The sequence below is a fragment of the Siphateles boraxobius genome, unplaced genomic scaffold (assembly GCF_051911475.1).
Source record: "Siphateles boraxobius isolate OS27281-9 unplaced genomic scaffold, OSU_SipBor_1 81, whole genome shotgun sequence".
NCBI lineage: Eukaryota > Metazoa > Chordata > Actinopteri > Cypriniformes > Leuciscidae > Siphateles > Siphateles boraxobius.
In genome coordinates, this window is record NW_027509210.1 from 2,300,682 (window position 1) to 2,320,000 (window position 19,319).

At 40.2% G+C, this 19,319-nt stretch overlaps 1 protein-coding gene across 1 annotated transcript in view; it reads left to right on the plus strand.

Annotated features, from left to right (window-relative positions):
- Window positions 1–986: 986 nt before the first annotated feature.
- LOC143730823 (transcription factor 4-like) overlaps window positions 987–19,319 on the plus strand; it is a gene marked incomplete at its 3' end in the record, with an annotated part of 119,301 nt that continues 100,968 nt past the window's right edge. The window contains exons 1-3 of the mRNA XM_077221372.1: window positions 987–1,615; window positions 1,845–1,883; window positions 2,645–2,720. Coding sequence (XP_077077487.1) covers window positions 1,520–1,615; window positions 1,845–1,883; window positions 2,645–2,720 — 211 coding nt within the window. The remainder of the gene's footprint in view (window positions 1,616–1,844; window positions 1,884–2,644; window positions 2,721–19,319) is intronic.

Genomic DNA, 19,319 nt, shown 5'->3' on the forward strand with positions numbered 1-19,319 from the left:
GGATAGTTCACCCAAAAATGATAATTCTGTCATCATTTACTTGCCATCAAGTTGGGCACCATTGAGGTTTTTGTTTATACTATGGAAGTCAATGGGGATCAAATTCTGAAGAAAAAAAAGAAATTTATACAGGTTTGGAACAACTTTATGGTGAGTAAATGATGACAGAATTTTTATTTTTGGGTGAACTGCCTCTTTAAGGTCAGTCACACACTCTAAAAAATACTGTTTTTTTAAATCCATGTTAAACCCAACCAAATTTAAACCAATGGTTTGTCCATATTTGACCCAAACATGGGTTGAAACAACCCAGCATTTTTTTTTAGAGGGCACCAATTATGAAAACTATAAAGATATAGTTCTATAACTATATAAAAGAATACTAGAGCCCACAACACAACTATGACAGCCCAGAGAAATTATATACAGTAATTTTAATCGCTTTCAAAACAATTTTTTCCCCAGCTGATAATCAATAAAAACACTGACAGCCAATCAGAATCCATCCTGCTTTAAAGAGCACTAGCGCTAAATAGCCTAGTTATCGTTATAGTTATCGGTCTTGGCGTGAACGGGCCTTAAAGGGTCACATTTAAATTAAATTTTTTTTCTTCTTCTTTTTTGCTTTAGAAATCTGGAAGAAAGCATTTGATGTTGCATTAGCAATTCTGTTGTCTTATAAATGTGAAACAGCAATATTGAAATTTCCCACATCAATTGTTTTTTTCTTTATCAAAATATCAATATTGTGCTGACCTATTTGTTTATTCTTATTATTAATACACAGATTCACATAAAAAGTATATATATATAATATATATATATATATATATATATATATATCAAGTGACCCAAAGTTGGTCCTTTCCGCGGTCGTTTGTGCTCTAGGACGCGCGCACAAATATGACATATTTTTTAAAAGTCGAACCAACGCCTTCGCGCACTCGATCAGACGGTGAAGCGTTTAATGCGAGGTTGTGTCAGTGAAAGTTGTGCTTTTCCGCGCGGTATTCCGGAGTGTGTTTGTCTGTATGAAGCGCTCCTGCAGTAGCCGCACTGAAGACGAGCTGAGCGAGACTTCACTGTCCGTCCTGTCAATAAAACACTCCACGAGCTGCACAAAACACGACCTGAGTGTTAGTTTAATCCCCGATCTCACTCAGTTATTGATCGGCTGTGTTGATTCGGATTGTTGAAGCCGCGCGCCGGAGGGACACTTGGAGACTTTCTTCATCTTGAATGTGTGATCGCGTTACCGGACACCTGCGCGTCCACTTCACCTGGTGGAAGAATGATCCTCTGATCCACAGTCTCTCTTTCACACAGAGTGGATTTTTTGGGGCTCGATCGTGCCGTGGGTCCGTGTGTGTGTGTGTGTGTGTGTGTGCGTGAGAGTGATAGAGCGCGAGCGCGTGCGCGCGCGTGTGTGTTTCTGAAGATCAGACACGCTCCTCCTGATCGGGTGTTTTCTCATTGCGATCTGTTTCCATGTTTTTAGGTTTATGTGATATTTCTAAAAATGCATCATCACCATCATCATCACCATCATCATCATCAGAGAATGGCCGCGTTAGGGACGGATAAAGAACTGAGCGATTTGCTGGATTTCAGCGCGGTAAGTGACTTTACGTCTCCATGCTGCAGGTCAATGATCACACTTTGTTTGGTTTTGTCACATTTCATTGTGTTTCTGTGCGCAGATGTTTGTGTAGAAGTGTTGTAAGATGATTTTTTTGGGCACTGACCGTGCCGCGTAATTGCATTTGAAATCTGAAAGAAAGTTGCAAAAGCTTATGTGGATTTGATAGATGTGATGTTGCATTAGTAATTCTGTTGTCTTATAGATGCGAAACAGCGATTTGAAAATGTTCCCCACATCAATGGTAGTATATCCCACTTTATTCAGTCTTTTCTTGTGTTTTTTCATTTTCTTTATTATAGTCTTATGAATGTTGTGTTGACCCTTTTTTAAAAAAAAAAATCCTTAAGGAATTCTAATGGAATTTCTCGTTATTATAATCTAATGGGATCAAATGCAGTTCCACTCGTATGAAATTCTAAAGACAGGAAGAAAAAAAAAAAAGATCCAATAGAATCTTACAGGATTCTTGTTTGATCCCATTAGGATTTCTTCCAAATGTTGAAAGAAATCCCATTAGCATTCCTTGATGATTCTGAGATTAGAGTTGATTCTAGTGGACTGATGATGTCTTCATCTGGTTCAGTGTCAAAAGTAAAAAAAAAATACGAATGTGCCTTAAATGTGCATCCTGTGAGAAATGCTTTTGGGAAGTTTTGACTCAGGAAATGTGTTTTTATGAAGCCACAGTTCCAAAAATATTCCAGCTGTCCAACAGACAGACAGTCGAGGGCTGAACTGGCATTCAGGCTAGTTTATGTGCTTATGTGAAATTTGGCTTGGTTTTGATTTTTGCAATCACATCAGAGGGTTATATATTATATATCAAATTAACAGTAAGATTATGCATGCATTTATGATGTCGTACAGTGCATAATGTTGTGCTCAGACTGAATCGTAATATTGCAGGGAATAGAAATGCTTTTAACCAGTGTGTGTTTTATATTCTCTCATTCAGGGCCGGTTTGTGAAAGTTTTTCATGTGTTGTCATGATTGTTTTGTAGATGTTTTCCCCTCCTGTCAGCAGCGGGAAGAACAACGGACCGACGTCTCTGGGAAGTGGACATTTCTCCGGCTCAAGTATGTCATATGAAACACAAGTGTGTTTTTTGCGGTGTGGAACGGCCTCTGTCGCTGTCACAGAGTGATTATGAGCTTGGTTTGAACATGCAGTGTGTGTGTGTGTGTGTGTGTGTGTGTGTGTGTTTGGGGAGATATTAGTGAGTTTGACCTGGCAAACTTCTTCTTTAGGTGTGTGTGAGAGACATGCAAGTCACAATTCATGTGCTGTGAGAATTTTGCGTCTTGCTTTGAGATGTGAGTTTGATTGTTGTGTCACGACTGTGTGTGTGTGGGGAGATATTTGAGACTTCTTCAGGTGTGTGTGTGTGTGAGAGACATGCAAGTCACAGTTGTTGTGAGAATTCTGCGATGCGAGTTTTGATTGTTGTGGCATGACGGCGTTCGTCTTGTTTTCTGCACAAACACACTCATGCATAATTCGTGCGACACACACCTGCAGGGTTTATGGACCACAGAGATCTGTATTGTTAAAGTGCATGTTTTATAAAACGTGACATTTTATTACGTCGGAGGTTGCAATGAGCTGATTTTAATTCCGTCTCTGATGAATGTTTCCTGCAGGGGGGGAAATAAAGCGGCGGCAAATAAATAAATAATTAGAAGCGACAAAAAATAAATGACCTTGACCCCGGAGGTGGATTCAGGAAGAAAAGCCACGGAAACCAGTGCAACATATGGAATGCGCTGCTCATTCCGGTGCACGCTTTTCACACGGCATGCATGCATGCATTTGTGTTTTATTTCAAGCATTGATATCGTGATGTGAAGCACAGATGGAGGACTGAGAGTGTGTGTCAGTGCAGTCGGTGTCGTGGCCCAGTGTGTCTTCATGTCTTCAATGGCTGCTATTGTTTTCCTCAGACTTGAGTGTTGTTTAGGGTTGGATAATTTGCATGCCGCCCCCTTCCCCCTTCTTTGCCCCTCGGTTCCTGCGTTTTCGCCGCAGTTTTCCTCAGTTGTAAAGTCGGGCAGAAGGATGGAGGGGGTCTCAAAACTACAGTGAGTCTGTTGCCATGCGACTTGCCATGCATTTGGCTTCCAATCACTCGGAAATGTTTCATAAAGTGTGAATCGTTGAGGAAAAATGAGAATAAATGAAATAAATAACACGCAACTCATGAGAACGTGTGGGCACGGCGCTAAATTTATGCATTATCTCTCGGTTTTGAAGCGTGCCCGTTTCCCGTGCCAGTCTCTGGCGTTTGAGAGGATTCGGCTAACGGCTGATAGGCCCGTGCGTTTGTTCTGGTAACAGCCGTGGCTTATTAAGCCACGTTGAAAAGTGGGGTTATTTTAATAACGCGTGGAAAAAAAGCCGTTGCTATTTGCATCGCTCTGTTTTGGTTATGCCTGTCAGTCAAACGCCAGCGATTGCATTAAGCGCAGAGATGGAGCGAGAGAAGAAGATTTCTCCTCCCACTATCCAGCACCTCTCCCAGAGTCTTTGTCTTTCTCTTAGCGAGCAGAAAAGAGCCGAGGCGGAGAGAGGGAGACATGCGGAGGAATATCAAACCCTTTAATTGTGCTTGAGATTAGGAATTAATGAGCGTTTTAGCTTGTAATAGCAATATTAGTGCTACGATTTGCTATCTAATGCTAATAATGAGCCTGCGTGTAATAGGCAGGTTTTCAGGCCTCTGACTTGGTGGGATTGTTTTTTAAAAATGTTACTCTAAAAATAATGTCACTCCAGCAACTTTTCATGACTTTTCCCAGTGCTACACTATTATTTAGGTTGAAATGACTCCATATTTCGGGTCTCCTCAAGTTGTGCGATAGCAGGATTGAACCTGCCAGGTTTGACATCAGTGATCATCAATATGTTTATGAATAGAGGAGATGATTTTTAATGAATTGTGACTGAAATTTGGGTCTGTTCTTCACTCACAGCATCATGACTTCAGAAGAGTTGAGTCAGACTACTGACTTTTTGTTGTTTTTGCATTCAGGTATTGTACAAGTTTATCTTTAATGTGTTTTTTATATTGTTGTACAGTGGTTAGAGGTGTGTTTCAAGGCTCAAAATGTGTGTGTGTGTGTGTGTGTGTACATATATATATTTATGCGTGTGTGCATAATTATTATTATAAATAATTATTAATTGTTACTATGTAAAATACAAATAATTATAATTTTAACGCTCATAATCATATAATGAACCTTAAAAATAAATAAACAAACAATATATACATATATATATAATGTATGTAATTATTATCAAAAAATAATAATATTAATTGCTATGATATTACATATATAATTATATTTTATTGCTCATATTCAAATAATGATCCTTAAAAAAATATATATGTATAATATTAATTAATTATATTACATGAATATATTAATTAATTTATTATAAAGCTTTCTGAGGTATTGACAATCCTTAGAATCAGGATAAAAGTCGCTACATTGTTTCATAAATGAATTATCATGTTATTTCTTTGCTTATGGAAAACTTATAATGACTTTTGCTGAATTAAAATTTTTCATCATTGCTAGTGTCAGATAATCTTCATGCAATCATATCCTCTAAACTTTGAATGCACATGAAAATTACTTTCATCATTTTGGCCTCTTGATTTGATCGCTGTAGTAGCGAGAATGCTAAGAGAGCTTTATTCGCTGACGGCTGGAGACGTCACTGGAGAAAAGCTGCCAAACGCCAGTGTTACGTCAGTGCTGTGGTGTCGGAGGATCATTGTTGCGTTTCGTTCAGAACAGATCAGTGTGTTTGTGCAGTCAGAAGAGTGTGTGAATCCTGAGATGACCTTCCTCTTGTGCCGTACTGATGTCAATACATACACAGACTAAACACGCAAGCTGAAACATCTCTACTTTATATAGAAAATTAGCCTTGATCAAGAGTATCTTCAGTTCCTGATCCTTGTGTTCTGATTTTCTGGCCTCTGGCTGCATTTTGTACCATCTGGCCCAAATTCACTCTGTTGCTGAAAGTAAAAAAATACAAAAATGGCATCGAAAGTGCTAAAAATGCACTAGATTTTTAAAATGGGGAACCAAAAAAAAAGAAAAAGAAAAAAAAAGTCACATTGTGAATTTGATATATTTCATAATATTCTAGATTATACACTACTGGTCAAATGTTTGGAATCAATATTTTCTTTTTTATGTTTTAAAGAAGTCAACGTTATAATAATCCAAAATGTTTCAAATCATCATATTATAGTGATTTCTGAAGTATCATGTGACACGGTAATGATGCTGAAAATTCAGCTTTGATCAGAGGAATAAATTACACTTTACTATATATTCACATAGAAAACAGCTGATTTACATTGGAATAATATTTCACAATTTTTACTTTATTTTTGATCCAATAAATGCAAGCTTGGTGAGCAAAATTGTAATTTTTCCATATTTTCGGTAGCATATTATATTTCATTTGATAATAATATAATAAACCCATAGCTGTCAGATTTTTATTTGAAAGAGAAAGCCTTTATAAAGGTTAAAAATCAATTCCGGGTGAATATTTCCTTTAATGAAAGTGAATAATTTGAGCATCACAATCTGGACAGATCGTCCCCTCACGGCACAATAGCTCCTCTTGTTTTTAACTGGTTTCGTCCCCCAAAAAGGCCGTCTAAAAGCTCGTCGTGTCCTCAAGTTAGGTCACCAGAGTTTGTTTCCCAGCATGCCTTTGGCTGGTTCCCTCTCTGTTGACATTGTTGTGTCCTGTAGCCACTTCTTTGTGATTAAATGTGTGTGTTTGTGAATATGTTTCTTGCTCTTTATCTGTGCGCTGCTTTGATAAGGCTGGTCTGGGCTCTCACACACAGGTTGTTTGACCTGGAAACGGGGCTCTTAAACCCATTTGTGCTTGAACCGCTGAGGAAGGGTGCAGACGCAACACTCTCTGCATGTTGATTAGCCTTTACGTCACGCAGGGAGGCGATGGTGCGGCTTATGAAATCAAAATTCATGTTCCTGGTCTTACTGTGAATGATCATCAGAACGTTATTAGGAAGAAAATAACATGAAATAACTGGCTCCGCCTCTGAAACCACTTTCCTTTCCATCTGACGTCATTATGGTCCGGCCCAGATCCGGCTCACATCCGTTACATGTGGATTTCACACGGCCCAGATGTGGGCCGGATTTGGGCCAACACTATGTTGCTATGAACCTTTTCACGTTCAGGGTTTTCTGTTAGAGCAGTGTCGTGTTAGCGGCCGCTATGTTAATAACTAATGATCTTTGCAACGGAAGTGAATCAATCAAAACTAACTTTATCTGGACAATAACTTTATTCTAGAGCTGCTGTAAAGCCAAAACAATCTCTGTTACTGTAATTTCCTATTAACATCATCAAACCCCTAGAGTTCTTTTTTTGGTTATAAATTCGGTACTGAATCCTTCTGGACAGACTATCCATAATCCTACTAGTGCATTATGTGAAGACTTCTTGAATCATTTTGGGGCCAAAATTACTAATCTGAGAGCTCAAATACAAGTGACCAATAATGAAATGATGATGTCAATGAGTCCATACTTGAAGCAATTAATTGATATTGTAGGACCAGGGCTTGTATCTTTACTTAATAATTGTCTGCAATCAGGGTTTATCCCTGAGAGTTTAAAAATGGCCATTGTCACCCCTGTACTAAAGAAATCTTCACTGGATGCTACTAATTTAGCAAATTTTCGGCCTGTTTCTGTTCTACCATTTATCTCTAAAGTGATGTAAAAAATTGTCTCCTTACAACTTCAGTCGTTTTTAACCAATAATCACATTTATGAGACCTTTCAATCAGGCTTTAAATCACTGCGTAGTACTGAAACTGCCCTTGTAAAAGTTCTTAACGATATCCCAATGGCTACTGATTCTGGTGATTCTGTCATTTTAGTTATGCTGGACCTGTCTTCAGCTTTTGACACTGTTGATCATACAATTCTTATCTCTCGCTTGGAGTCCTATGTGGGTCTGGGAGGGGCGGCTTTAAACTGGTTCAAAATCTTTCCTAACAAACAGAACTTTCTCAGTTAAAATAGGAAACTTCACTTCCTCTTTACTCTTTACGTAAGCTAACATGTGGTGTACCTCAGGGGTCTGTTCTGGCACCTACTCTTTTTTTCTCTCTATTTACTCCCCTTGGGGTCCATCTATAGGAAACACAACATTTCTTTCCACTGTTACACTGATGATATGCAAATCTATCTGCCTCTGACCACGGGGAAAAAAAAACATGTTCTGAATAGTTTATCAGTGTGTCTGGATGACGTAAAATCATGGCTCTCAAAAAATTTTCTTTTCCTAAACTCCGATAAATCGGAAGTTATTGTCTTTGGCGAAATCTGGGTGTGGAAATCGACAATGGCTTGAAATTTGACAGGCAAATTGCCTCTGTAGTGGGATCTAGCTTTTTTTAATCTTCGCTCTCTCTCTAAAATGAAAACCTTTCTTTCTTTCAACTCTGTATACTATGGTGTTTCAAAGACTCAAATTTCTCGTTTACAAGTCGTTCAGAATGCAGCAGCTAGATTCCTGGAGGGATGTAAAAAACTCGATCATTACACCCCTTCTGAGAACTCTACATTGGTTACCTGTTCAGTATAGAATTGAATATAAAATTCTACTACTGGTTTACAAACCTTTAAATAATCTTGCACCATCTTATCTGACGGACTTACTTCACCCGTACACTCCTAAGCGTGGACTCAGATCGGGAAACAAACTCCTCCTTCATATTCCCAGAACCCGCTTGGAAAAAAAGGGGGAAATGGAGCCTTCGAAGTGGAATAATCTGTGGAATAATCTCCCGATCCAAATAAAAATGGCTTCCACTTTTTCTGAGTTTAAAGCTGCTCTTAAAACGTATCTGTTTGCCTCGGCTTTTAACATGTAATGGATCCTGTTTTTAATGGTTATAAGTGATTATTGATTGTCCTGTATTGTGTATCTATATTGTATTTATTGTACAGCACTTTGGTCGGCTGGCGGCCGGTAGTAAATGTGCTTTAGAAATAAACAGAACTTGAATTTTTCCTATTATCACTGTAAAGCTGCTTTGAAACAATCTATATTGTTAAAAGTGCTGTATAAATGAAGGTGACTTGACTTTTGAGTATGGATGCCTGTATTAATTTTCGCCTGCATCCATTTAAGTTTGAAAATTTTTATGATCCAAAATATAAAATCAAACCCTTCCCTATATTAATTTTTTTTGTCTGCATTACATAAGATTCATGCTGACTGTATACATTGCATGGTTCTCTGCAATTGTTTCTAAATAATAAAAATGATGTGCATTTAAATAATCTTTTTCAATTAAACATCTTTACACAATGTAGATTTAAAATTCATTGTTTTTTTATCGTTATTTAGTATTATTTAACATCCTTAAACAGGATAGATATATTAATCATTATTTTATATTATTATTTAACATCCTTAAATAAGGTACATTTTCCATTTACTTTTTTATTATTTATTATTTACTATTTTTTAAATTTAAATTCTTGTTCTCAAAATGTATTTTGAATTTTTTTCTTGTTTTAAGCTTAAATCTAATATACATAAAATACGTTTTCTGAGTTACAATCTTATATAAATTTAGTTTCAAATAAATGTATTATGTAAGGATCTACATGAATCCCTTACTGTAAACAAATAAAAACAATACTGATTTAAGAATTATTATTATTATATTTCTGTGTTTTTATATTATTTTGTGTTTATTTTGCAAAGAGTTTTAGCTTCCCAGAAAAACCCTGCTGGAGTAAAAAACCCATGAACAGAAACACAAGTAGAATGAAAGGAGATAAAAGGCATGTTGATGCCAAGCGTGTGATATACAGGTTGATTTTGAAGGCCGATCGAGTGTTGTTTTGGACAGAGACGCTGATGTGTGTAAGGAAGTGCAGGAAGAGCTACTTCCTGTTTTTGTGTTCTGGTCTCCTGAGTCAAACGCAGGCTGCTTTTCACCTTCAGTTAATGTTAGATTCGTTCGTTGTGGTTCATCTATTTATGGAGTCTCGTTTAGTTCAGATAGTCGAGTCCAGGTTGATCTAATCTGGCGCAGTTTTGTCCTGTGATGGTAATATAGTCCACCTTCCATCTGTCGGCTTCGGTTAATGCGGCCCAGCGATCCAGTTCAATCCGCTCAGATCAATGTAATTGAATGTTATTGTTTTATTTGTATGCCTGAACTTGACTGTCATTTCTGATCCCGTTCTGTCCGAGAGTTGTAATGAAAGACTTGAATACGGCCTGAGAAAGTGTACCGGCTGAAGACGCTACTGTCCACGAGTGATTCAACACCCTCATGAAACAACAATGGGACCAAAGTGCATTGTGGGTAATGAACAGCCATCACTCTGTTATACTGCCGTTCACAATGATCTTTTGGAAAATCGCCCTGCCCTTTTCAAACAGGTTCCTGAATGTTCCCATGATTCACTCCCATGCTGCGCCTGCACAGGCACACGAAAGAAAAATGACAAATTCAATCTCTTTCATGTCTCAATTGTGTCTCCTAAACAGCAGTGAGAACAAATTGGAGATGACTACTGAAATCTCAGTGTTTTTCCTGAGAAAAAGACGCCAGTAATCTCATGTGTCTCCTCTAGAGTTTCATAAAAGATCTCAATAATGTCAGATTTGAAATCTAAAGTCAGAGATCTCAATATAAACTCAAACATTTCTCATCAAATCATCTGAGCTGCTCTACTCAATCATTTTATAGCTTGAGTCATTTTTGTCGGTTTCTATTTCCCCACTTCTGAAACATCTCAGAAACATCTGAGACAAAATTAAAGGAGAACTCCGGCACAAAATGTACCTGGGGTGTAATAACACATTGGTACAGAGTCGACTGTTCTCTGGGATTTGTTTTCATGATAATCGAGTGTAAAGAGTTTTATCTCTAAAACCTGTTTAGCTTATAACGCTAGTATATGGGGCATATAATAAGTAAAAAGAGATCACTAGTTAATACCACTAACAAGGCTCAAAATAGCCCCACACTAACACGGTAGCTTAATGAGGGTCTCTACATACAAACCGAAGCACTGAGAACTTTGTAAGTGTACAGACAGTTTAATAATAATATACTTTATAAAGACAGTACCATCGCGGAGCCATCTTTGGAAAAAAGTCTCGACCAGTCGAACTACGGACGCCGTGCTAAGTGAGCTGAACTGTGAGAAGTCATTTACACTGCACACGTCTGCGGCGCGTTACGGCTGAGACACGGCTGTGACACGGCTACATCAATGCTTGTGTTTACACCAGCCGCGATGCGGCGCGTTTCAGAAGCGTCCCAGAAGCCGCTCTCCGCGTTGCTTCGCTAAAGATAGGCGCCTAGTCTATTTTTGATGGACGCCGCGTCCAAGCCGCACAGTAAATACAAAATAAAAGTAAAAAAATCCTGTCAATTTTAAAATAAACACCCTGTCCAAACTCCCAATTGAATTTTACACCAATATATCCTTGGTAGAAACCATAGACTGCAAGGTAGAAAGTGTGCAGTGTAAAAAGGGGTTAAACGGCCGTTACAGGTAAAATTAAAGAATTTATCCTCAACTAGTTTTGTTGTGTAAGTCTACGTATTTTATAATGTTAACTTTAAATAATACCAAATGATGTTTTATTAACAAGGTTCGGGAGGAGCACGTTCAAATAATTGATCCAATTATCACATGATTCCAACCAGATGTCGACAATCAGTTTCTCAACATGTCTATCCAGTCAGCTTGAGTTGGAGACCTATATATACACTCATTTGACTCACCAATGTTCCTCGACAGTTTTTCAGCATCCCTCCACCACCCCGTCTCCTCATACTCGCCTGGTTACTTCTTAACCAGCAATACAGGGGGAGTACTCTGGGTTCGGGCCAAATATCCGAGCTCAGAGCCCTCTCTCCGGACAGCACGCCAAATATGCATAACCATTTATTCTATCTAACTTATTTGTATGTGTGAACTAGGGAATAGTAATTTAAAGATGTGGTAGCGTTGGATCTGGATGGGAAGTATAACTCGAGTTGGAAGGTGTGTGTCGTGATTCTGCCTTTTCACACGCGAGACAGGTTCGTGGATCTGAGTGTCGCGATTTCGGTTTCATATCGCATATCGTTACAGCCCTACTAGAAATAGATAAATATTAAGTCTGCTGTTTGAAACAAATAAAGAACCAATGTAGGAGAATAGTTATGATGCGCAAACAGCAGGAAACTTTGTATATATTCATGTAGTGAGCGCATGCCAAAACATCTATCCCAATTTGAAACTTGTGACACATAAACACACACACATCAACCCGATCACATGATTAGCGTGCATGTAAACACTACGTTCGGATTCATCAATCGGAAAGAATTCAGTCGATTGAAACAAAAGTTGTGCATGTTAACGCAGCCACTGAGCACTTTAGGAGAAACATCTGAGACAAAGTTAAATACTAAAGATGATTCTCAGTAATGTCTCATTTAAGTATCATACGTTACCAAGGAGTGGTCTTCCTCTGATCGTGTGTGTTAACGTGTGGTCTTCCTATGATCGTGTGTGTTGAGGAGTGGTCTTCCAATGATCGTGTGTGTTGATGAGTGGTCTTCCTCTGATCGTGTGTGTTGACGAGTGGTCTTCCTCTGATTGTGTGTGTGGACGAGTGGTCTTCCTCTGATCGTGTGTGTTGACGAGTGGTCTTCCTCTGATCGTGTGTGTGTTGACGAGTGGTCTTCCTCTGATCGTGTGTGTGTTGAGGAGTGGTCTTCCAATGATCGTGTGTGTTGATGAGTGGTCTTCCTCTGATCGTGTGTGTTGACGAGTGGTCTTCCTCTGATCGTGTGTGTTGACGAGTGGTCTTCCTCTGATCGTGTGTGTTGACGAGTGGTCTTCCTCTGATCGTGTGTGTGTTGAGGAGTGGTCTTCCTCTGATCGTGTGTTGACGAGTGGTCTTCCTCTGATCGTGTGTTGACGAGTGGTCTTCCTCTGATCGTGTGTTGACGAGTGGTCTTCCTCTGATCGTGTGTGTTGACGAGTGGTCTTCCTCTGATCGTGTGTGTTGACGAGTGGTCTTCCTCCTCTGATCGTGTGTTGACGAGTGGTCTTCCTCTGATCGTGTGTGTTGACGAGTGGTCTTCCAATGATCGTGTGTGTTGACGAGTGGTCTTCCTCTGATTGTGTGTGTGGACGAGTGGTCTTCCTCTGATCGTGTGTGTTGACGAGTGGTCTTCCTCCTCTGATCGTGTGTGTTGATGAGTGGTCTTCCTATGATCGTGTGTGGACGAGTGGTCTTCCTCTGATCGTGTGTGTTGACGAGTGGTCTTCCTCTGATCGTGTGTGTGTTGAGGAGTGGTCTTCCTCTGATCGTGTGTGTGTTGAGGAGTGGTCTTCCTCTAATCGTGTGTTGACGAGTGGTCTTCCTCTGATCGTGTGTGTTGACGAGTGGTCTTCCTCCTCTGATCGTGTGTTGACGAGTGGTCTTCCTCTGATCGTGTGTGTTGACGAGTGGTCTTCCTATGATCGTGTGTGGACGAGTGGTCTTCCTCTGATCGTGTGTGTTGACGAGTGGTCTTCCTCTGATCGTGTGTGTGTTGAGGAGTGGTCTTCCTCTGATCGTGTGTTGACGAGTGGTCTTCCTCTGATCGTGTGTTGACGAGTGGTCTTCCTCTGATCGTGTGTTGACGAGTGGTCTTCCTCTGATCGTGTGTGTTGAGGAGTGGTCTTCCTCTGATCGTGTGTGTTGACGAGTGGTCTTCCTGTGATCGTGTGTGTTGACGAGTGGTCTTCCTCCTCTGATCGTGTGTTGACGAGTGGTCTTCCTCTGATCGTGTGTGTTGACGAGTGGTCTTCCAATGATCGTGTGTGTTGACGAGTGGTCTTCCTCTGATCGTGTGTGTGGACGAGTGGTCTTCCTCTGATCGTGTGTGTTGACGAGTGGTCTTCCTATGATCGTGTGTGTTGACGAGTGGTCTTCCTCTGATCGTGTAGGTTGACGAATTGTCTTCCTGTGATCGTGTGTGTTGACGAGTGGTCTTCCAATGATCGTGTGTGTTGACGAGTGGTCTTCCTCTGATCGTGTGTGTTGACGAGTGGTCTTCCTATGATCGTGTGTGTTGATGAGTGGTCTTCCTCTGATCGTGTGTGTTGACGAATTGTCTTCCTGTGATCGTGTGTGTTGACGAGTGGTCTTCCTCCTCTGATCGTGTGTTGACGAGTGGTCTTCCTCTGATCGTGTGTGTTGACGAGTGGTCTTCCTCTGATCGTGTGTGTTGACGAGTGGTCTTCCTATGATCGTGTGTGTTGACGAGTGGTCTTCCTCTGATCGTGTGTGTTGACGAGTGGTCTTCCTCTGATCGTGTGTGTTGACGAGTGGTCTTCGTATGATCGTGTGTGTTGACGAGTGGTCTTCCTCTGATCTTGTGTGTTGACGAGTGGGCTTCCTCTGATCGTGTGTGTTGACGAGTGGTCTTCCTCTGATCGTGTGTGTTGACGATTGGTCTTCCTATGATCGTGTGTGTTGACGAGTGGTCTTCCTATGATCGTGTGTGTTGACGAGTGGTCTTCCTCTGATCTTGTGTGTTGACGAGTGGGCTTCCTCTGATCGTGTGTGTTGACGAGTGGTCTTCCTCTGATCGTGTGTGTTGACGAGTGGTCTTCCTATGATCGTGTGTGTTGACGAGTGGTCTTCCTCTGATCGTGTGTGTTGACGAGTGGGCTTCCAATGATCGTGTGTGTTGACGAGTGGTCTTCCTCTGATCGTGTGTGTTGACGAGTGGTCTTCCTATGATCGTGTGTGTTGACGAGTGGTCTTCCTCTGATCGTGTGTGTTGATGAGTGGTCTTCCTCTGATCGTGTGTGTTGAGGAGTGGTCTTCCTCTGATCGTGTGTGTTGAGGAGTGGTCTTCCTCTGATCGTGTGTGTTGATGAGTGGTCTTCCTCTGATCGTGTGTGTTGACGAGTGGTCTTCCTCTGATCGTGTGTGTTGAGGAGTGGTCTTCCTCGGATCGTGTGTGTTGACGAGTGGTCTTCCTCTGATCGTGTGTGTTGACGAGTGGTCCTCCTCTGATCGTGTGTGTTGAGGAGTGGTCTTCCTCTGATCGTGTGTGTTTTGACGAGTGGTCTTCCTCCTCTGATCGTGTGTGTTGAGAAGTGGTCTTCCTCTGATCGTGTGTGTTGAGGAGTGGTCTTCCTCTGATTGTGTGTGTTGACGAGTGGTCTTCCTCTGATTGTGTGTGTTGAGGAGTGGTCTTCCTCTGATTGTGTGTGTTAACGTGTGGTCTTCCTATGATCGTGTGTGTTGACGAGTGGTCTTCCTCTGATCGTGTGTGTTAACGTGTGGTCTTCCTCTGATCGTGTGTGTTGACGAGTGGTCTTCCTCTGATCGTGTGTGTTAACGTGTGGTCTTCCTCTGATCGTGTGTGTTGACGAGTGGTCTTCCTCTGATCGTGTGTGTTAACGTGTGGTCTTCCTCTGATCGTGTGTGTTGACGAGTGGTCTTCCTCTGATCGTGTGTGTTAACGTGTGGTCTTCCTATGATCGTGTGTTGACGAGTGGTCTTCCTCTGATCGTGTGTGTTAACGTGTGGTCTTCCTATGATCGTGTGTGTTGACGAGTGGTCTTCCTCTGATCGTGTGTGTTAACGTGTGGTCTTCCTCTGATCGTGTGTGTTGACGAGTGGTCTTCCTCTGATCGTGTGTGTTGACGAGTGGTCTTCCTCTGATCGTGTGTGTTAACGTGTGGTCTTCCTCTGATCGTGTGTGTTGACGAGTGGTCTTCCTCTGATCGTGTGTGTTAACGTGTGGTCTTCCTCTGATTGTGTGCGTGTGTTAACGTGTGGTCTTGTCCTTAACGAGTCCCCTTATTTTCCGTGCTGGGGTGGGAACAGCAGACCTTGTTTTCTCCTCGCACCTGAAGGTGAAGAGACTCAAAAAAGTGTAATTATCGGTCTGAAAATAAAGGCATAAGAGCAGCAGCAGTGTGTGTAATTAACACGGCAGGTGACGAGCTCGCGGAAACACAGAACTTTTAATTAAAACGCCCGACTTGTTTGGATATTGTCAAGTGTGTCGCTGTAAGATGTGCCATTGTAATGGCTGCCATAATTGAGAAGTGACAGAGGCTAATGTTAGCGTGAGTGAGTGTGTGTGTGTGTGTGTGTGTGTGTGTGTGTGTGTGTGTGTTTGTTTGTGTGTGTGTGTGTAATGTCATCTGTGCCAGAGGGTGAAGTGTTTGTGTGTAATGTCACCTGTGCCAGAAGGTGAAGTGTGTGTGTGTGTGTGTGTGTGGTATTGGAGGTTTCACTGATGTTGTTTTATTTGTATACAGGGTTCAGAATTAACACTCAATAAGTTTCACGCTACTTTTATCATCAAACGTTAATCTTTTGATGAAAACATGCAGATTTCTTTATGCAATTGGACGCCTGTCCTCCTTATTTGATGTGGGAAAAGGGTCAAATACGTGGGAATACGACGTACATTAGGTCTAAATGAGGAGAAATGTTCATGTTGGTTTCCATGATCCATGTGCATCTGATCTTGTTTCTCTTCTTTTATGGGGATGATCACGATTGAAAGCTGTTTATTTATTACTCCAGCCAGAGTTATTATAGTTAAAAAAATAATTCAAACTATTAATAAAATCTGCAATAGTTGCTAAACTAATGCTAAAATAACACTGACTCCAGTTTAAAATGTCATCAATAATCTCGTACTATACTGTGATGGACCTGTGATTTAGCACTGGATTGCTATAAGTATTTTTCTTAATTTCTCCTTAATTATTTAAAGGTGCAACTTTTGGTCAAAAACTGTATGCATTTTGCAGAAGAACATTGTTGTGGTTGTGCTCCGGCTCTGTGTGGATAATATGATTATCCTGCTGCTCATAACACATTCACTACTAGTCATAAGAAATATAACCAGTTTAGATTAAAGCATCTCAAGCTGACTAGCTGAAGACGTTCCTGTTGGTCACAATAGATAATGCTTTAAAGTGAACTCTGTTAGAGAGATGCATATGACTGCTTATCTGTTCAATAAAATCCCATACTCACCTGTTGTAATAAAAACACCATCATCTCCACATCGCTTTTACAACATTTCAAATCCCTCAGTTCTTTGTCTCCTAAAGCCAAGCTTATGTTGATTCTTTTTTTATTACAAACTCATTTGTTTAAAACAGATGATTCTTCAACTAACAAACACACACACACACACACACACACACACACACACACACACACACACACACACACACACACACACACACACACACACACACACACACACACACACACACACATACTCACTCAACTAACCTCTGACCTCTCACACCAGACACGCGGTAAAGCAGCCGGAGCAACTTTACTCTATTTACGGGTATGACGAGACACACATGGGCGAGTGACGCATTTACGCAATTTCACGTGAAAACCATCCCGACAGATCTAAAATATAAACAATTATAACTAGTGGCTGATATTTGGCGTTTTTAAAATATCGGCATCAGCATTTTCTGATTGGCCGATGTTTTGGAAGAGGGACTTTTATCTTGACGGCGCTCCAGACTTTTATTTTGACGGGCGGCACTGAGAATGGCAGCACCTGATCGCTCACATTGTCCGTCTTCATTAGTTTACGATCTCTGTCAGTCAGTCATATCTAATACTTTGTTAGACAGAACTGGTAAACAAAGAAAGTAAATGTTATGTGGAAAAGTAAATCGTTTGCTTTTATATTATTTGTAACAGAAAAGGCAAACAATCAAGCTAAAATACTTGATCATTTACCGTCAACATTCAGCAAATGCGCATCTACATCATTTAAACACATCTCTGAATATCTAATAAACATTTAATTTCACAAACCTTGCAGATTGAATTGAATCCAGCTGTGATATCTTGTGAAGTGTGTATTTGTAGCCTCATAAACGTGTTCCTGCGAGTGACGGTCGGTCCATGTGAAGCGAGTGAATATGAACAGAAGCTCAGCTTCACATGAGACGCCATCGAAACACTTTAATTCCTTCATTTTAAAATATGCTGTGCTATATCCAGTTGCCCACTGTTTCATATTCATATCGTTTTCACTGTGTGCTGTATGTAAAATTAGCGTTACCTTGTCTTTATTTGAAAAAATATGATTACCAGTGCGCACGAAATGACCAGATTACTGAGTGCCCTGTTACAGTGTTTACTTCCTTTTTATTCACATATTTATATATTTTTAAACAGTTACTTAATTTGTGAAAAATGCTGTAATAGGATTGCAGATTCAAGAAGTTGCCATCTAAAGTATAAGCATAAGCAGTTTATTTTAAAGATTTGTTTTCTAATTTATTAAATATTGATTAAAATAAATATAAAGTATGTGTATATGTATGTGTATATATACTAGGGCTGAAACGATTCCTCGAGTTACTCGATTACAAAAATTCCTCGAGGCAAAAACTCTGCCTCGAAGCCTCGTTAAATTCCTATATACGCACTATACGCGCGGCGGAGGGATTTGATTGTTTCACACGAACCGTTTATTCACACGGACCTGTTCAGGAAGCATATATTTTGAATTTAGTTGGCGGATGGCGGAGAATAAATATGTAAATAAACGGCAGAAATTATCTAAGGTGTGGGATCATTACACACTTAATACACTTACACTTAACTCGCTGAAACAAGGTAACGTAGTCTAAGTCTATTGATGTTTGCTGATTTTAATCCCATACTGTATTTGTAGCGATGTCGTGATGCGGTTTGACTAGATATGATTTTTAGCTTTGATGACATTTTTAAGTAGTAAACGTAACTATCACGTTCAATTGCAAGAGTATAGCCTAAAAAAATAACCCCTACACACACACACACACACGCACACGCACACACACACACACACACACACACACACACACACACACACACACACACACACACACACACACACACACACACACACACACACACACACACACACGCGCCAGTCAGACCAATTGCAGCAATGCATCACATATGCTTAAACTTATGTAGCCACGCAACAATAATTTCAGCATGCATTCACTGTACACACCGGGACGTGATGGAGGAACAAATATTGTATTGCAGTCTTTGCGAGACCTTGTTTGTATTTCACGTCTGCCAAATACAGACAACAAAAAATTAAAGTCCCCAGCCTGTTGGTTTTTAATGAAGATTCGGAGTACTCATTTTTCAGTTAAAACGCACGGGAAAAAAAGGGCGTCAGCTTTTACTGCGTGTTCAACAACAAGTCACATTACAGCTCTTCTTCAGTGTTAAACTACCAGAATACACAAATATGCTTAGATGCTTAGAGTGGTTATATTATAACATCTTAAAGGAAAATTCACATATGAGATAGCTTTATAACTTGCATACTATATAACTTATAGTATATAACTTATAACAGTTTTAACTGAAATAGACACAAGTTTAATATAACTTTTCTGTTAATAAAACACACCAAAAAAATTTTATGCGATTACTCGATTAATCAATCGATTAAGTGCTAGATTAATCGATTACAAAAAGAATCAATAGCTACAGCCCTAATATATATGTATGTGTATATATATGCAAGGCCGGCGCTATGGGCGGGCCTTAGGGGGCCGGGC